This window comes from Bufo bufo, chromosome 1, assembly GCF_905171765.1.
Source record: "Bufo bufo chromosome 1, aBufBuf1.1, whole genome shotgun sequence".
NCBI lineage: Eukaryota > Metazoa > Chordata > Amphibia > Anura > Bufonidae > Bufo > Bufo bufo.
Genome location: NC_053389.1, coordinates 139,455,400 through 139,473,675, shown reverse-complemented (window position 1 = coordinate 139,473,675; position 18,276 = coordinate 139,455,400). Strand labels below are relative to the sequence as shown.

General features: G+C 37.0%; 1 protein-coding gene across 7 annotated transcripts in view; it reads left to right on the top strand.

Annotated features, from left to right (window-relative positions):
* PRDM16 (PR/SET domain 16) overlaps positions 1-18,276 on the top strand; it is a 569,108-nt gene that overhangs the window by 515,238 nt on the left and 35,594 nt on the right. For 3 of the 7 annotated variants that reach the window (XM_040430034.1, XM_040430046.1, XM_040430019.1), the window contains exons 5-8: positions 4,815-4,917; positions 13,219-13,417; positions 15,925-16,072; positions 16,191-16,289. In XM_040430034.1, coding sequence (XP_040285968.1) covers positions 4,815-4,917; positions 13,219-13,417; positions 15,925-16,072; positions 16,191-16,289 — 549 coding nt within the window. Of the gene's footprint in view, positions 1-434; positions 627-4,814; positions 4,918-13,218; positions 13,418-15,924; positions 16,073-16,190; positions 16,290-18,276 lie in introns of those variants that run through there. The other 4 variants (XM_040430029.1, XM_040430025.1, XM_040430039.1 and 1 more) reach the window with 3 other exon arrangements.

Below are 18,276 nucleotides of genomic sequence, written 5' to 3'. Positions count from 1 at the left end.
AATAAAATAGATTTAAAAAATAATAATTCTTGTTGCTATATTTTTAGACCTACCTTAAGTTTATTAAAGTTTCATTTAATACCTATTATAGATAGATATCGATATATTATCTGCAGTCTAGACATCGCAATATAGTCCTTAAAACAAAGTCCCTACAGTCTGAAGAAGAATGCAAAATGCATCAAGAGTTTGAAAACTTGGATTGTGTTTGAAAGGAAGGAAAAAAAACTCTTTCCTCTCTTGATTTGCAGCTTGTTGTAGCCTCTGATACAGACATAATGTAGGCAGGGTCTCTGGAGAGATGAGATTAGGGGGAGTGTCTGAGCCTTGGATCTCAGACCATTGAGAGAGTAGGATAATCTGCAATGAAACCCCACCTCAGAGAGATAAAGTGATGATGCAAAAGGGTAGGATAGTTCAGGGACTATCTTCAGGCCTGGCACACACACACACATACACACACACACACATTTACAGACACACACACACTGTGCCTTGTGTGTGTCACTAATGCATGAAGGATGGTGTTTGCAACGAACTCAACAGACTCGGCAATAATAGCTGACTGGAAAGCCCTTGACACCAGTCAGGTCTCTGAACTGGTGCACCTTACACAAAGGAAAAAGGTTAGATGTGTTTTTGTGTTTGTTCTGTCACTTTTCCACATTTTATTGCCTTCTCTGTCTATCTTATTTTCCCTGTTTGAACTTAGGGAAAGTTGCAACATTGACTTTCAGAACAGTTTCCACATTGCTTGCCAATGAGGACACATCCCCATAGCCTACTATTATTTTTATAATTTTATATATATATTATTTTTTTTTTACATTAATTTCAGTCTTTACTTTCTTGTCCATGAGTTATTAATTTATTTTTGTAACAATATTTGTAAAAACGAAGTTGCATTGAATAGCTATGGTTAAAAACGAGCGTGCTGGAAAGTGGTAGGCATTGCTGTAGGTTTTTAGCATGGAGTTAGGGATAATGCATGGGTAGAGACTGCCCCCTAGTGGACAAAGCCAGTCGGCCTATGTCAGGCACTCAATAAATAACGTGGTTTTGAAATAGTAAAATTTTCTTTAAGAAAAAAAAACAAAACACTGAACACTGCATTTAGCTTGGGAATATTTTAGTACGGTTTTTAAGTATAGATGGGCCCATATTTTTGCTGCTTCTTTTTTCTTGCCGATGAATATTAAATAAGCAGTACTTGTTATACGGTCAGTATAGATTTTAAGGATCATTCTTTTATATTGAACTTCACATTATTTCTAACATAAATAAATTATTTTTATTTTTATAAGTGATTTTTATTTTTTTATTTTATACTTTGCTGATTTTTGTTTTTTGAGCAACAGTTCATAGCAAAATGACGAGTCACTGTCATGCAAAGGGTTAATCTAATAAATGGGAAAAATTAAAATTTCTAATAATTTTTTTATTACCGTAATCTTTTAATACTGTTCCATATATAAGTATTTGAGCAATGCAAATATTATATGCAATACATTTGGTAGCAAAAGGCACATAGTGACTAAATCCTCCTATACCTTAAAGTCCCAGTTTTAATCATACAAAATGTAAAAATAAATTAAACTTGTTTTTACTTCTTGTTAATATTTCAAATAGTTGAGCAGATTATAGATGCATTAGCCTCTTTTTTTTTTTTTTCTTTACATTGACGAATTCTACATTCCTCTAAGACGTTTTACGTTCATTAAACAGGAGCAGGAACCTTTTAGGAACAAGTCCCACTACTGAGCACAGGGGAGAGCAAAATGATTTGACCTCCATCCAAATAGGTCATATAAGCATTTTAATCAGCAAGTGGCTCTTGACTATTTCAAAATCCATAAAGGTATCAGGACTAGTTAATTTATGACAATATATTTCAATAGAACGCATTAGCATCGCTGCAAAGTGCTGAATGTGCTTGAGGAGGCATTTAAACTGCAGTCATGAGCTTCATATTATTTTGCAAAAACATAAATAAAATAGAAATAATGAGTTTGAATCAACATATAGAAAACCAAATTCTTACAAATTGTTGAAAATATTGAAATTATTTGCTATGAATACGTATGAAAATTCAATTCATAATGTAGATATTGTAAATTAAAATCATTCCCGTCAGTATTTTACATATAGCAAATCTATAAATTCATGACTGCATATACAGGTCTCTTCTGTATATGTCTATATATATATATATATATATATATATATATACACACACATTATACCCATGACTGATTCAGCATCAGTATGTTTTTAACAAAAAAAATGCAAGCTAAAAAATATCACCTGCAAAATTGAATGTTTTTGTTAATTTTTCCAAATAAAAATATATGTGAATATCAATTAATTAGGAAATGTGTTATAAAATATATATTTTTTTTATAATTGTGCTGTAATAAAGTTTTCCTCATTCTTTGAGATCCAGCAGTATATGGGGCTGTGAGGGGTTTATGAATGTGCAGAGTGTCCGTAAAATGCCTCATGCAAAGGAAAAGATTTTTATGATGTTGCTTGAATTATTTCATAGATTTGCTTTTTACTATAATATTTAAATTTTTTATCAATTGTTTTATGTGTAGTTTTATCTACAATGGCCATATACCTGGTAATGTCCCTAAATGACGCTGCAATATTCTTCCCAGTGTTTGTAAACCTACCTTAAGTATGAACCAGCATCCGGAAATGATTCTTAAATGTTTTTGTAGTGAAAATTCTCTTTTTGGCTAATACAGTAAACTGCTATTTTGAGTAAAATTTATCAGACTGAAGTAGCCCCTTGAGTCTGGCTAAAATCCCCTGGGGGAACACATTACACAGCTTGAGAAACCCCAGACTTACACATGATCCCCCTTCATAAACTATTAATACATTTTTCTATATTAGCCAAAACTCTCAAGATTTAGGGGGGAAAAAGACCCAAATAGCTGTTAAAAAAATCTCTTCCAATTTTCATTTCATTTTGTCTATTTTATTTGTGTCATAGAATAAGCTTGTTATTTTTACAAACTCCAGAGTTCTCCATATAAAAGTTTTTCAAAGCACGTGTTTTGAGTGTGGTCAAGTCAAACAAATGGATACTAAATTTGTCAGATGTTGAACATTATGGCTGGAACCCAAGGGTCATACGAACTATCAATTTAATATAATGTTTCCGTTTATAAGATGAGAAACCAGGAACCTTTTCTTTTGCTTTCCTGGCTGTGAAATGTAAGGGTTTTTTCTTTATTTTTTTATTTGGCTTCCATTTGCTGCTTATTAACTCCTGTCTGGTACTTAAAGGGTTAACTTTGTGCCCACAGCCATTCACTTTAGCGAAACAGTAGATTAGACGCAGTGCATATGGTCTGCAGCGCAGTCTGTGCTTTGGTTACAATTTCACACCTGGTAGGGATATTATAGAGCATTTTCAAGTATTAGGTTGAAAGATCTATGTGTTATGAGTATCTTAATTAACCCTTTGGATAGCCGGCGTTGTTGACAGTTTACAGTTACTGGATTTTTTTTTTCTTTTTGACTGCTACAGAAAATTGTCTTAAAATGTTACTTTAACAAACGATCGGAGCAGGTGTGAGAGGTGTTAATTACATCAGTTTATTATTCCACTAAGGCATAAAATACAGCAAATCCGGTGTTGGCATGACCAATAAATATCCCACCATACAGAAAAATATCAATGTCTCTGTTACTTTCAACGCCGTATTCATATAGATTTAAATAAAATATACAAGAATTTCAAATTGAAAATGTTAACGTTTTGTCCATTGAGATATGGAATCTTAAAAAGATGAAAAAATGCTAAAACAATTAAATATATAAAAGAATGTGGAGCGTCATAGTCAAGCTGAACGTGTATGTATGATTTTTTTTTTCTTCTGCTTGTGTGATAAAAATGATCGTTTTAGCACTTTTTGTAATAAGTATGCGTTATTTTTTTTAAATATAACAATTTAGCGAATTTTCTCATAAGGGCGTAGGAGCACGCTTCAATAGTGGGGGTAAGAAAAAAAAAAGTCAGTCATTTGTAGTGGTTTTATAAGCCTCATCTGGGTCTCAGTTGATTTGCCACAGTTTAAGCCACTGAGCAAATGCACTAAACCACTAAAGATTCCATTGGAAAACATATAGCACCACTTAAATCTGACCTGTAATGTCCTTTAGAAGATGGTGCCACTGCCAAAAATGCAGTTTGTTTTCTTTCAGCAGATTCATTGCAGCCCTGTCACATGTAAACACAATTTATTTACAGGAATTATTGAAGTCATTTCATGACCCCGTTCCCACATTGAATATTAAAGATCCGCTTGCGCTCTGTAACATCCAGTGGGTGTGCTGTGGGTATTTTTTTTATGTTAACACCATAACTGGAATATCGCCCAAAGCCGAGCTTTGCCAGAATTCCTTCTCACTACACATCTCTCTGACTTGTATACCCAACCATTAAAAATTTCAACACTCAATTTTAAGCTATACATATTGCTTTAACCCATGCAAGAAGGACCTAGAGGTCCAGAACGCCATCAATGATTTATGCTCTTCATGTTTGGTTATCTCTAAACACCTGTGTGCGCACATATAAAAAAAAAAAATGTAAATATCTTTATCCATTTTTATTATATGTTAACTTTTTTATATTGTTTCTACTTTGGCGATTCCAAAAATGTCCTCAACAAATGACTGTAGGTGCATGCAGGTAATGGAACTGAGCAGAAGTGAAGAGATATAGAGTTGAGTATGAGGGATGTAACTTATATTGTGCACCTACTTGACTCTACTTTCTTTCTATGTTTTTACTGCAGCTTTTTTATAAGGTTATTAAAGACATTGAACCTGGAGAAGAACTGTTGGTTTATATGAAGGAAGGGAATTTTTCCCTTGGAAGTATGCCCCCAAATCTCGAAGGTAAGCCACCCTTTTTTAGAGCATCCTACCTCCCATAGACATAGTGAGGCAACGAAATGAGAAATTAGTCTTGATCAAGCCATTGTAAAAAAAAATAATATTTTATTTAAAAAATGTCTATGTGATTACGCCACTGCATTGGATATGAACATATCTAACACTCAAGGTAAAAAAACTATCTTTTAAATATACAAAAAGAGCAGCTGCAGATGGCGTTTGAGTAGAGTGAAGATAGGCCTATTACTTCATCTATTGATATTGCTATCCCTTTATCATGTGAATTTACTTTCTACATCATCATATTGTGCTTCCTTGTGCCCAATATTCCCTAGTAATAGAGCATTTTCCTATATGTTTATCCGTTTTCCTGTTTGCCAACAAATATGCTCATGTACTGACCTGATTATCCAGAAAAAATACAAATGTTATTTTTCACATTATGAACAGCTGCAGTATTTCAGTAGATGTGTTACTCAGGCTAAACGTACAGGCATCCCCCAGTTCAAGTCACAGCAAATTTATGATGTGTCGAAAGACATTTTAGTAAATATGTTGCAGATTCATTGCATCTCAATTGGGTAAAGATTCTAAGTGTTTGCTTGTCATAGCAGTCCTAACTGCATCCAGGGCTCTGTTGGTTTGCAAAAATATTGAGGCAGTGTTTTCATACATTTTGAAAACTTGTGAAAAAAATGTGATCATTAAAGTTTTTGTACACTCAAAAAATAATTCAGAATCAAAGAAATAAAAGCAAAGATGACATAAGATATAGACATGCAGAGGCTCTCCTTCACTTAGGGATAGAAATAGCTGCACGGGATTCCTGCAAAATGTTCATATTTAGATGATTATGTACTTGACCAATATTGGATACATTTTATATGACTTATGGGTCATAACAATGTATTAATTAAAAGGTCAGACCATGTATGACAGTAACCTATTCCATCAACACTTCCTGTATACTAGTGTGAACTATCTACAGGTATACTTTTAAGGTTGGCCATCGCTGGTGTGGCTTATCCCATTTTCAGGGTTCCCTTCAGAATTTTTACAGTAAGCTTCCATACTTGTTTTTTCTTGCTGCATTCATCTAATTTGTGTCTAATGGATATTAAAAGAAGACATAAAATTACATAGGTGCTTATGTTGTAAAATCAGTTAATGTTAGAGTGCCACCTAGTGTTCAGGTTAATCAGCATTCAATACCACTAGGCAGCCATGATTATGCTTTGATGATCTCTATGAGCCACATACCAGCTTTTTGAAACTGAAGGCCTGTCACTATTTTGGATTAATCCCATTAAACGTTGGTATTTGGCAGCAGCCTACAAATTGCAAACGATGACTGAAAACTTTGGGTAACAAATGGACTATACATACAAATTTGGAATGATGTGTCAAATAAAATATACTGTATATTGCAACAAGAAACACCTTGGGGGTATTTTTTATATGTATAAAACTACACTGTATACAGTCTTCTGGTTTTGAAAATGAAGATCAATAGAATAATCTTCAAACAATCCGATCACAAGAATGTTCACCGCAACACAGAGTTTTTCAGAATAACCTGTGATTGTGACAGAGGCTGCCTGTTTTTATTATGCCCGTGGACTATACTACTTTCATAAACTCTTTACCACCCTGTCTCCTCTTCTCTGTGGTGGGGACAGACCTTCCATTACTATGCTCAGTTGTTGGTGTCCTTTTTGAGTAACTAGAGAACTGAAGGGCATGATGGCCATCAGCATTCCACAAAGAGAGAGGTTTAATCCTCTTTCAGTAAGATCTTGCTGAAGAACTACAGTATATATATTGTAAGTCCACCCGACAAAGGAACAGATACACAAAAAATGTGTGCTGATCCACTCCCGATTCTACTCATACTGTACAAATTATAAACCATATAGTGTCTGAATAATACTTCTGTAAGTAGTTAAATAATAGTGCTATTCAGTAGACACATAACAATGGTATTGCAGTGCCCAAATAATACTAAATTTGGGACTATGAAAAGGGTTCAGGATAAGACCCAGAGAAAATAAGCTGTGAGAGGGCCATAAGTGTTGAGGACTATGAGGTAGAGTTCTCTTTTTGTCTTGCTTAGAGATGTTCTCTTCTTTATTCTGTGATTAAAAAAATATTATTGCACTAGCCAGCTATTAGCAAATATAGATTTCCATATCAAGGTGGAGAGTTGTTTTCTATATATAAAAAGACAGGTGAGGGTAGAAAAGGCCACATTTCCTCCATGATCATTATTGTCACAATTAAATCGATAGGTTCAGTGCTTTCACTGAAGTTAAATGGAAAGGTCATCATTAATGATAAGTATAATCTGAGAAATAGAAGGTACTTCTAACATAATTGGCAGAAATATTAGGTCAATGTTTGATGATAGCCTAGAGGGTTCATGTATGGTTCACAGTGCAAAACTAAATGTCAACTAAACCTCAATGCAAACTCGATTTAGTATCAAAGACAACTGGAAAAGTCCTATGTAGAGGTATTGTGAATGGACCTGGTATGGGGTAAGAAGACAAATTGAAGATATAACCTGTAAATGATTACAGCGATAAAATCCAAATGTATTTCCTATTTCAGTAAAGGCAGAAAACTGCTTGGGAATGGGAGCTTAGGGAGCCCATATTACCAATATTGACTACCGCGTGCAACCCAAGACCTACTGATGGACCAACTACATGATGCTGTCTACTCCACTAACTTTTGATGCTCTACTTAGACTATTCCACATCATATCTGTGAGATCGGCTCCCTCAAACATTTATTTTTTTATTTTATCAAGAGGAGGTCAGATCTCGGAACAAGTTAAAAAATATAATATTGCCAAGATCCGATCCATGTTTTAATCATATGGTAGAGCAGATTTCCCAAAGATGATATGCAAGAGGCTTTACCCATTTTGCGATGTCGCTGAATCCAGTTGAGTACCTGAGCAGGCTCAATTTACCTATAACATACAGAGTTCAAATAACACCATTGAATTTATGGTCTCCAAGCCTTGCTTTCTGCATAACTCAGTCCATCAGCTTTTCTTGGAGTGCTCTTTTAAGTCACCTCCTTATATAATTCCTTAAAGCAGGGATGCCCAACCTGAGGCCCTCTAGCTGTTGCAAAACTGCAAATCCCATTATGCCTGAACAACCTACAGCTGTTAGAGAATGCTGGGAATTGTAGCTTTACAACAGCTGGAGGGCTGCAGTTGGAGCAAGGTACCTTAAAGTAACATTCCAGGCAAAAAAGTATACACTATGTTATACCTGGTGCAGGGCAGTTCTTTTTTATGTTTTTGCTTTTTTTCGGTTTAAAATAATCTAGAAAATAATTGAATTAAAACTGAAAACAGCAACTCCACTTTACTTACTGATATGCAAAGAAGCTCTTCTTCAGAAGGAAGAAAACTGTATCTCTTATGCCACCTGTAGGTAGCTGCCCTAAAGCTAATTTGCATACCTTTTCCCAGGGGCCATTACTTGTAAGGATCTCTACACCAGTTGGCATCTCTGCAGGGCGAAACAGTACCCCCTGAGAGGTTTACATACCGAATAATGGATTGTTAATTAAATAAATACTCAACATTTCTATAGCCCTGCTCTCAGAGTAAGAGTAGGTACATTTTTCACATTTCCTGTCAATGTGCAGACATTAAAAAAAAAAATAATGTTTGCCATACCAAATAAATGTTCAATATCTAGATTCATAAAAATACCAAAATTCATTTGCATTTTTCTTTTTTTTTTTTTATGCTAGCGGTGCCAGGGACAAAATAATGTAACACCCAACCAATTTCTTTCTTCAGACAAATATTTTTTTCTGCAGTTAACTGTGAATTACACACAGAAACAAATGCAAAAATGTTCTGCATGAAGATAATTATCGTAAAAATCTTTTATGCCAACCTTAGCCAAATGCACTGGACCCCTTATCTCTGCTGGAATTTTGAGTAGGGTTCTTGAACTCCTTTGAGACTTTATTCTGGTAGATTAGCATGTCGATGCCATATAATTGCCTTCCCCTTGGTTCTTCTGAAAGCTATTAGGAACTGATTTATTTTTCAGTTACATTCCACTATTGTCCCGAGTGTTACTGATGGAACTTTAGATAGACGTTAGTTGCAACCACAGATTTTACAAAGGTTGGACACTGGCAAACTGTGTTTTTTTTTTTTTTTTTTTTTTTTAAGCAACCTGATTTTCTTTGTACCTCAGAGAATCACTTTGAGAAAGGGGCTAAGGTACCATAAATGGTTTGGAATGGCATGAAACCTACGTAGAATTTGATATGTGTTTCCCTGTATCATCCTAATCTCAAGATCCATTTAAGGAAACTTTAGCAATTAGTTGGTTTCTCTACTGGAAGGCAGAGTCAGGTAATTTACTATCCAAGTGTACCACAAAGTTCTGAATATTACAGCAGTTTATATCCTGACTATTGGTTTTGTCTTGAACATTTGTTAACGCTTACAGTCAGTAAGCTGGATCTCTATGGGGTGAAGAGTATCTAAATTATAGAGTTTTTTCTGGACTATAAAAAAAGGGCTACCTACTTCCAAAAAAAAAGCACCTTACCTGTCTACAGGTTGATGCCTTCATTCACTTCAATAGACCTAGACTGCAATACCAGACTCAATCAATTGACTGGTGTGGCACACACTTCTTATTCAGCAGCCATGTTTAGGACAGGATTGCTATGTAGTCTTTGATGGCAGATGATGGGAAAATATGGATCCAGCATTTTGGATTTCAGCATATCTGACCCTTTGATCTGTTGGAAGATCTCAAGATGTTGAAGTGAATGCATGATTAGCCAGGTCAGGCTTATGGGGAGACTAGGGATAAGCTGTCCGTCAAATGATAGCTGTATTCTGTGTGGTCAGTTTTTGTTTACACCAATATTTCACTTGTTAATGCAGTAGTTAGGGCTCCAGAGCTGCTCTTCCTATTGTAATTGGAGAAAGGAAGTTTTGATAATAATCAGCTTTTTTTAGCAGGTGTTTTAAGCATCCATTCACAAAAGTTTATTGTTACTCTGGACTTTTCAAGGTGCACTTGGATTGGTATATATTAGGAGGCATTCCTACAGACAAATAAAATTTGGCTGTGAGGGTCTTCCGGTTACTTCTTTCCTGTAAAGGATTGTAGTGGGCATATACCTCCTACCTTCTCTACAAAAACAATGCAATCACATTTTACTTTGAAAGCACATGTTATTTCAAAATTAGGGATAAGCAGCTGCCATCATTTTCTAGTTCGGAGGGAAATTCCAGCACAACTGATCCATCTTCCCCTGTGGCAGATATACATTAGTCTTCAAACATTAGAATAAGCAGATGAAAATCATATACCTGTTGTTTGCTCTTGTGACTGTCAAGGTACAGCCTTAGGATATGTAAGTCCCTACTTATAGGTGATACCTGCTATTATTTTCTTGGGTGCTTGATTCTGTTTTTTTTAAATCTTAAATTCATTAGGACAGAGCAGTGATCTGTGATTGGCTACAGTGCCTACAGGGAGTCTGTGGTAGTCTGAGACACACCCCTGTCTCATCATTGGTTCAGGCTGCTGCTCCCTCCCTCCTAATTACAGGTCTGTCTCTTCAGATTGGCTGCTGTATAAAACCCCAGGTTCATCACCGGCTCACTAGGAAGACTAGGCATGGATGGAACATTTCTATCACAGCATCTCTGTCAATCTGATAATTTCCTGTCTACATAGATACTCATTAACAAAACTTGTTTTAATATATTTTTAAATCAATTTTTCAGCTATTCTTATCTTGTGCACTAATGCCACATACTTAATAAACTATAAGTATAGTTATGTGAAGTGAAGCATCGTATCTTCTTGGTCTGAAGGAGAAGCTGTTATGAATAGTTATAAAGTGCACAATAGAAGCAGTTTGTTTCCCAGCTTCTTAAATTAACTCAAGTGATCACCTAAGGGTCAGGATTCCCATTATTGTTCATTCTACTGGACATCCTGTAGGGAAGTAATAACGGGCAGACAGAAAGAATTGCTGATGTCTATTTCCTTATTGTCCTTTGTGACTAAATTAATAAGTAGTGCTAAAATTATATTATAAAAAATTTGTATTTTAAAATTGTAAGATGATAGATAAATAATAGATGTTATAGATGTTAAATATATATTACCGTATTTCTCTGAAAATAAGACAGGGTCTTATATTATTGTTTTCTCCGAAAAAAGGGTTAGGGCTTATTATTGGGGTAGGGCTTATTTGGGCTCCATGAACATATTTTATATAGACACATGCCAATTACAGAACAGTCCCTGGACAGTGTTTATATTAAATATGACTATAACCTCCCTCATCCATAGGAATGCACCCATATACTGCAGTACATGGGTGCACCTATGGATGAGGGGGGGTTATAGTCATATTTGCCACACATTTTTCATTCTGGTACCGTATATTGCCCCTGAGCTGTCCTTACCCAAGGGACCTAGGCAGCAATATACGATACCAGGGAGAGCAGATACGGCACGGGAGGGATGTAGGGAGCTCCTCCAAGCAGCAGAGAGGAGAAGGAGATCCTCCTGCTGCCTCCTTCATGTAAGTAAGAATGTGCTGGCTGTCGGCAGTACAGGGCATACAGAGAAGCCGCTAGCCCACCCAATGTGAAAGTTAAGGGAAGCGCGGGCTGCCGGCATAATTTAGCATTTAGTGAAGACACCAGCCCCCCTGTCAGGTGCTGCTTAGTGCCTCGATGTATGCGCGTGCTGGCGGCTTCACTGAAGGCTAATTCACTGAAGCCTGCGCTGCCCGCCCGTCCACAGTTTCATGGCAGCTCAGGAGCCATTAGTGAGCGCTCCTGAGCTGCTGCTGCAGCCCGCTCTTTTCCCCCACCTTTCCTTTATATAAAATATAATACAGCTGTATCTAGGGCTTATTTTTGGAGTAGGACTTATATTTTAAGCCTACTCCAAAAACCCAGCAAAATAGCGCTAGGACTTATTATGGTGGAAACACGGTAGATAAATATTCCATAGATATAATAGATCATAGATAATATATAGCTAGATATTTAATATATATATATATATATATATATATATATATATGGATGGATGGAGAGATAGATTGATAGATGTTGAGTATTAGAAATAATAGATCATAGATATATAGAGTAAATACAAAAAACAAGCAAGCTGCAGAACTATTTGCCCATTAGGGCCCTAGGAAAGTTAAATGATTATCTTCCTCTATACAAGATCTTTATAGCCTACTATATCTTTTTGGCCAACCGTCCTGTATCCAATGGCAGTCCAGCGTAATAAAAGAAATGAAAAACCCCTATTTATTTATATGCTTGTTGCAGTTAATGAACGTGTTTATTTGCAGACGGTGACCTTTTTACGGTTATTTGCATACGTTTATGCACTAGATTTATAATTTGTAGCATGCCTCATAACACCATACCCCGAGGCTGCCGGAATCCAACCCAGTCCTTAAACAGGAGGTCGCTGTGCAAAGCACTAAGATGCTAAAATGTTACTATCATAACGTTCCCTGTGCCAGCACCATGTGGCACGCTTGCCAGTGTCAATAAATCCACACCAAAAAGCTTAATTACCATCTACCTTGGGAGTTAATGAAGCTTGCTACATGCAGAAAGTTTGCTCTAAGCTGTTTGCATAAGAGTGAAAGTTTAATTGCCGAAAGATGTTTTAAGTGCAAAGTAGCTAAATACCTTAAGAAGCTTCTGTTCCCTGAATCGTTTGGTGGAGAGAAGGCTTAGATATCCCTTGTTTTCTTAAAAAAAAACTTGTATTTTTGAAATATTTACAACTGAGACCCAATTGTTTGACTTGGCATGGCTGCCAGGATGCCGTCTCGTAAACCTATTAACAGCTGCCCTTATTTTAATGAGTTTGACCTTGGTGATAATCATTTATTGTATATATTATGCTAGTAACATGTTCTCTACTAAGCGCTCTCTTATCGTTGGTTAAGATCTGCAATTGTTGTCTGAAGACTTTCTGCTGAACAATACAACCCGAGTGTTAATTCTAGTGTTTCATCCTTGCATGGTGGGACTTGCTGCAGGACAAAGTTGTAAGACTCCTAGTGATGGCTTTGATAGCAACCATTGGTTAAGCAAGATCTTAAATCTGCTATTGCATTGTTGTTAAACTGCATGAAGACCATACAGAAGTTTGTAGAGCACATTAGGTGTAGATGGGGAGCTACTGGTGCATTAAGATATTACTGGCATTCTGTTGGGTTTTGACTTATCAATGTGTTTTTCATCTACAGAAGAACACACATTTCGCTGTGAAGATTGTGATGAACTGTTCCAGTCCAAGCTTGATTTAAGGCGGCACCAAAAATACGCCTGCAACACAGTCAACCACATATATGAGTCTCTGAACGAAGAGATCAAGCAAGAAGGTTTTGATAATGAACAAGTTCATGAGTGCAAGGACTGTGAGCGCCTTTTCCCCAACAAGTACAGGTAAGTAGGACACTGTTGCTTTTTCTGAGCTGTGTATATGAATGATACTGTGAAATCTATCCATCTCCACAGTCACGGTTGGACAACATAAATAGGGGACTACTATCAGCATCAGTATGGAAATGCTTAGTTCTTTTCCATTTAATGTTACACTAGTGAATGATGATATGTTCAGTAAAAAACCTTCAAAAGCATGCTAGACAACTTACAATTATGGAAAACATCAACAAAGAGACTAGACTGAATGCACAAGTCCTAAATTCAATCTTGTTCATTGATCCTGTGTCATCGAAGCTTTGACTACTAGGTAATATTAAACCAGCAGAGGCTACTGCTTTGGACCCAGCGTCTTACATGATAATTGGGCCTAATGACAATAGATCCTATAAGATCCAGCATAAGTCTGAAGCTGGCAATTGTAGTGGATTAATTGCTATGATTATTTACTTTTATTTATTGCACATATAAATTATTAGCTCTATTGATTATATGGTCTTGGTGTACAGTTTTAGCAAAGTTCACTGCAAAATGTACATGTATCTGTATAACTGGGGTGGTGGTCTATGAAATCCTTTCCTGTAGTGGGCCATGACTGGAGTCTGTCACTCCAGTCATAAATCCAAAAGTTGAGCTAGCATAACCAATGATTGTGCATTAAGAAATGTTTCGAGTAATAACATGCCCTTCTTCAGTCAGGGGGGAGAGAGCACCTTAATCAGTGTGAGGAGACTTATAGGCCATACATGCTCCTCTGGAATTCTGGGAGGGAAGGGATGCAAATGAGCTCTTAACAAGCTCTGCCTCTAATGCCACCAGATGAAAGGCAGTTATCCTATAAGTCAGTGTTCAGCTCTTAAAATTTAATATCCAAATCATGTCTCAAGGCTTATTTTAAGAGCTGAACATTGACTTATATGATAGCTGCCTTACATCTGATGGCATTAGAGGCAGAGCTTGTTAAGAGCTTATTTGCATCCCTTCTTCAGTCAGGCATTCTGTCATGTAGGGGATGTAGTGGAAGAAAGCCAGCCTGAAGAATGGTGCCTTACTGTTTAAAACTTTGCTCTATGCTCAATAAAACCTTGAATATGCAGATTAAATGGGTTATCCAGTAATAACTAATGATGACATATCCTCAGGATAGGTCATCATTATCAGATCGGCAGGGGTCCAACTCTCGGCACTCTCACCAATCAGCTGTTACGGGGCAGCCATGGTCGCTGGAGCTCTGGTGAGCGCAGCCAGCTCCTGGCTTCTCTTCCAAGCACAGCACTGTACACTAGTCACATCAATGGGGCTGAGATATAACTAGGCCATGTGACCGATGTATGGTGACGCCACATGGTCTAGGAGGAAGCTTCTGTGCTCACGGAGCACTGGCCTCTTCTAACAGCTGAACGGCGGGGGCCCGAGGTGTCTGCCTCCCACTGATCTGATATTGATGACCTATCCTGGGGATAGGTCCTCCATATTTATTACTGGATAACCCCTTTAACCTTCTGAGTGCTGTCTTTACTTTCGGATTTATGTCTAAGAAGACCCATGGCTGAATGGTCATTGAGGGATGTGCCCTGACATAACTCATGTTGTCATCCACCCTTTGATACTTTCATAGTGTAATGTCAGGTAAATTAGAGTCGATGTTGAATTGGGCCAAAGGTCTACACATATGACAATGATCTTGTGAAAAACTGAGGTGTGCTAATCATAAAATGCTGAATTTCGATGCATTCATTATGTCCTCAATACACCTCCTGTTTCCTGTACATGGCAAGTGCATGGGAAATGTCTGTGCACTTGGTATTAGATGCCTAGAACACTTAAATTTCTTCAAATGGAGAAAAATATCTGAGTGTGGTCTAAAAGTGGTCTTCCTTAATCATCTCCTCTCACAAACCCTACTTGCCATCTTGACCTTACAGGCCAGGATTTTAGACAATGCCTTCATATAGATTAACATCAGATTCCTGTCTACTTCAGTACACTGGGGGAAAATTATTTATTGGACGAAAATTTGGTAGTTAATGGACTGAAACATCTATTGATGCATTTGTTTTCTATACGATTTTCATGCGCAAGTTAATTGCTGTAGTGCAATTTTTAAGACCTAGTGATCGATAGGACTAGCTTGCATGACCAGTGAATATCATCTTGTTTCAAATATTCCAAGCTTAAATAAATATCTATGTTGTTGAAATGAGGTAAAAAATTTAATACAGGTGGCTCAGTGGTTGGCACTGCTGCCTGGCAGCACTGGGGTCCGGGGTTGAAATCTGACCAAAGACATTATGGAGTATGAAGGTTCCCCCGATGTTTTCATGGGTTTTCTTCGGTTAGTCCTTCCACACTTCAAAAACATACAGAAATCAAAATTTACATTGTGAACCTAAACAAAGACTTGACTCATGTGAGTGATGATCTCTGTATGGATCTGCAGAATATGTAAGTACCAAATAAATAATGCATTTATCCTTCTCACTTTTTGGTCAACCGTGTGTTCTTTGCAGTTTGGAACAACATATGATCATACACACAGAAGAGAGGGAGTACAAATGTGACCAGTGCCCAAAAGCCTTCAACTGGAAATCAAACTTGATTCGCCACCAAATGTCACATGACAGTGGAAAGCGATTCGAATGTGAGAACTGTGTAAAGGTACAGATCAGCCATTTCTTTGTGTTTTTTTTTTCTTCATTATCATTGTGATGTCCTTGAACGTGTGACCCAAGGCTGACGCTTGGAATGATCTGTGTCTCACGTATGTCCTTTGCAGAACGATTCCTGGTTCCCAAGTGATCTTCCTTCCAGATTACCCATATATTTGAACTGCAACAACAACACTGAAGCGGAACCTCACACACCTAAAGTAGACGTCAGTGTTATGACATAGTTACATTTATTGTATGATCACACACGGTCACAAGTGCAAGGTTTCAGGTGGCATCTTCATTTAATCTCTGAAACACTTTAAGTATCACATTTGATGATTTTTATGAGATTCCTTCTTCTGGTTGAACTGTGGTAAAGCCAGGAGGACTCATAGAGCTCTCTATTGTTCTTGAGGTATGCTCCCCATCCCTTAGGGAACATATCTAAAGAACAGTTGACATTCCTTGCATTGCATTGGTTAGATGACACCACCGCGGATCTCAGTTTGCTTTTCCTGTCTTCCTGCCAATGGAGTAAACCCAAGTGGCTTTATCTAGCCAAGGCATCTTGACTTGATCCATACATGTAATCTAGACAGTGTATCAGGAACAATAGTTGTCCCAATGCCACCGCAGTTCCCCTTGTCAGAAGGACAGCTTTCAATAGCATAAGAAAAAAGAGAAACAAGAAAAAACTGTGATATCTTATTTGCAGCTTCCCAAAACTTTGCACATTTGAACTTTAGGTGTGTGCTATAGACTTTTGTTTTCTCAAATTAATATCAAAAAGTAAACTATTTGATGAAGGTTTCCATTTTCTCAGTGTTAATATTACTGCCAAATATTCCCATGTTCCCTAGAACAAAATATGTCAAAATGGGTTACAGCACCATATTCCAGCTGGAGACTGGGGTTACATTAGATTTGTAGAGTTTTCTCTATGAATGTAAATATTTTGTGTTTGTTTTATTTCATATAACCTACCGTACTTTGGATATGACACAACATTACTGCATGGTATCCCTTAAATATATAGTCTCGCCTTTAGAAAAAAATGAAGAAATTGGGCAGCATAGAGCAAGTTATTAAATAAGAGCAGTTGAAGATAACTATTAAGGATATGCCTGTATTAAAAAGTTGCCTATAGAAAGTCCTGTTTACTTCCCTTTTTTCCTTCACTGCCTGAATTTCTACTATACTGGATTCTGCCCACCTATATAGTGACAGTTTAAATATGAGCTTAATCCATAATGAGTTCTAGCAATGTCTAATCTTATGACCCCTGACTGTAGCATCTTATGGTTGACAGGTTTTGGAAATAGGCCCTTATTTAAAGTTTCATGAATTAAATGCCACTCTTGTCAAGCTGCCCCTTTAAACCTAGGACTACACAGTGGCCTTTGTTGGTCTCATAGATGTTTAATGTATGTCTGTTCTATAAATTTATTATACAACTTAATTTATGATCATCTTTATTTGCATTGAATGAATTGGCTTGAACATTTGAAAATGTAAAGGAGTTGCTTGAGCTATAGATATTGATGACCTACCTTCAAGATAGGTCATCAATATCAGATTGTTGGTGGTTTGACACCTGGCACACCTGGACACATCGTCACTGCAGCCAGTGAGAGGCTGCAGTGGCCATCAAAGCAGATTGAGACTAGAGAGCTGCAACAGTGGTGCAGGAGTGAAGGAGCCAGAACCCAGTAGTTGGAAGCAGGTACATATGGTTCCCACCATAGGTCTAGCCACGTGGGGGTTTCTACCTGAATGGCCCACCAAGATGGAAAACCTCTCTATGAAAATGTGATCTATATGTTTGGAGAAGACTGACTGAGGTTTGCCAAAATAAAGTGTATGGCATGATTAGCTTAAATTGTCCTATCATTTGATCAAAGAGCCAATTTACAAGAAAAGGACAAAAACATGCTGGATTGGCTCAAAATGGCCGTTAGTTTATTTCTACAAACAATCCCGTGGATGACCAAGAGGTAGCATTTCTGCCTTTATGGATGTGTATGATCGACCTTACAGTTTGAAAGTCAAAAGTATAAAATGGCATATTTAGTAAACGTTAATGATATAGCATTAACAATTGCTATCCAGATTCAAAAAGGTTCTTTAAGGAAACCCACAATATTTCTATCATTGCACCTAAGTGTTCTGCCAAAGTCCCTTAATTAACTTAAATGCAAATTCACAATAGGA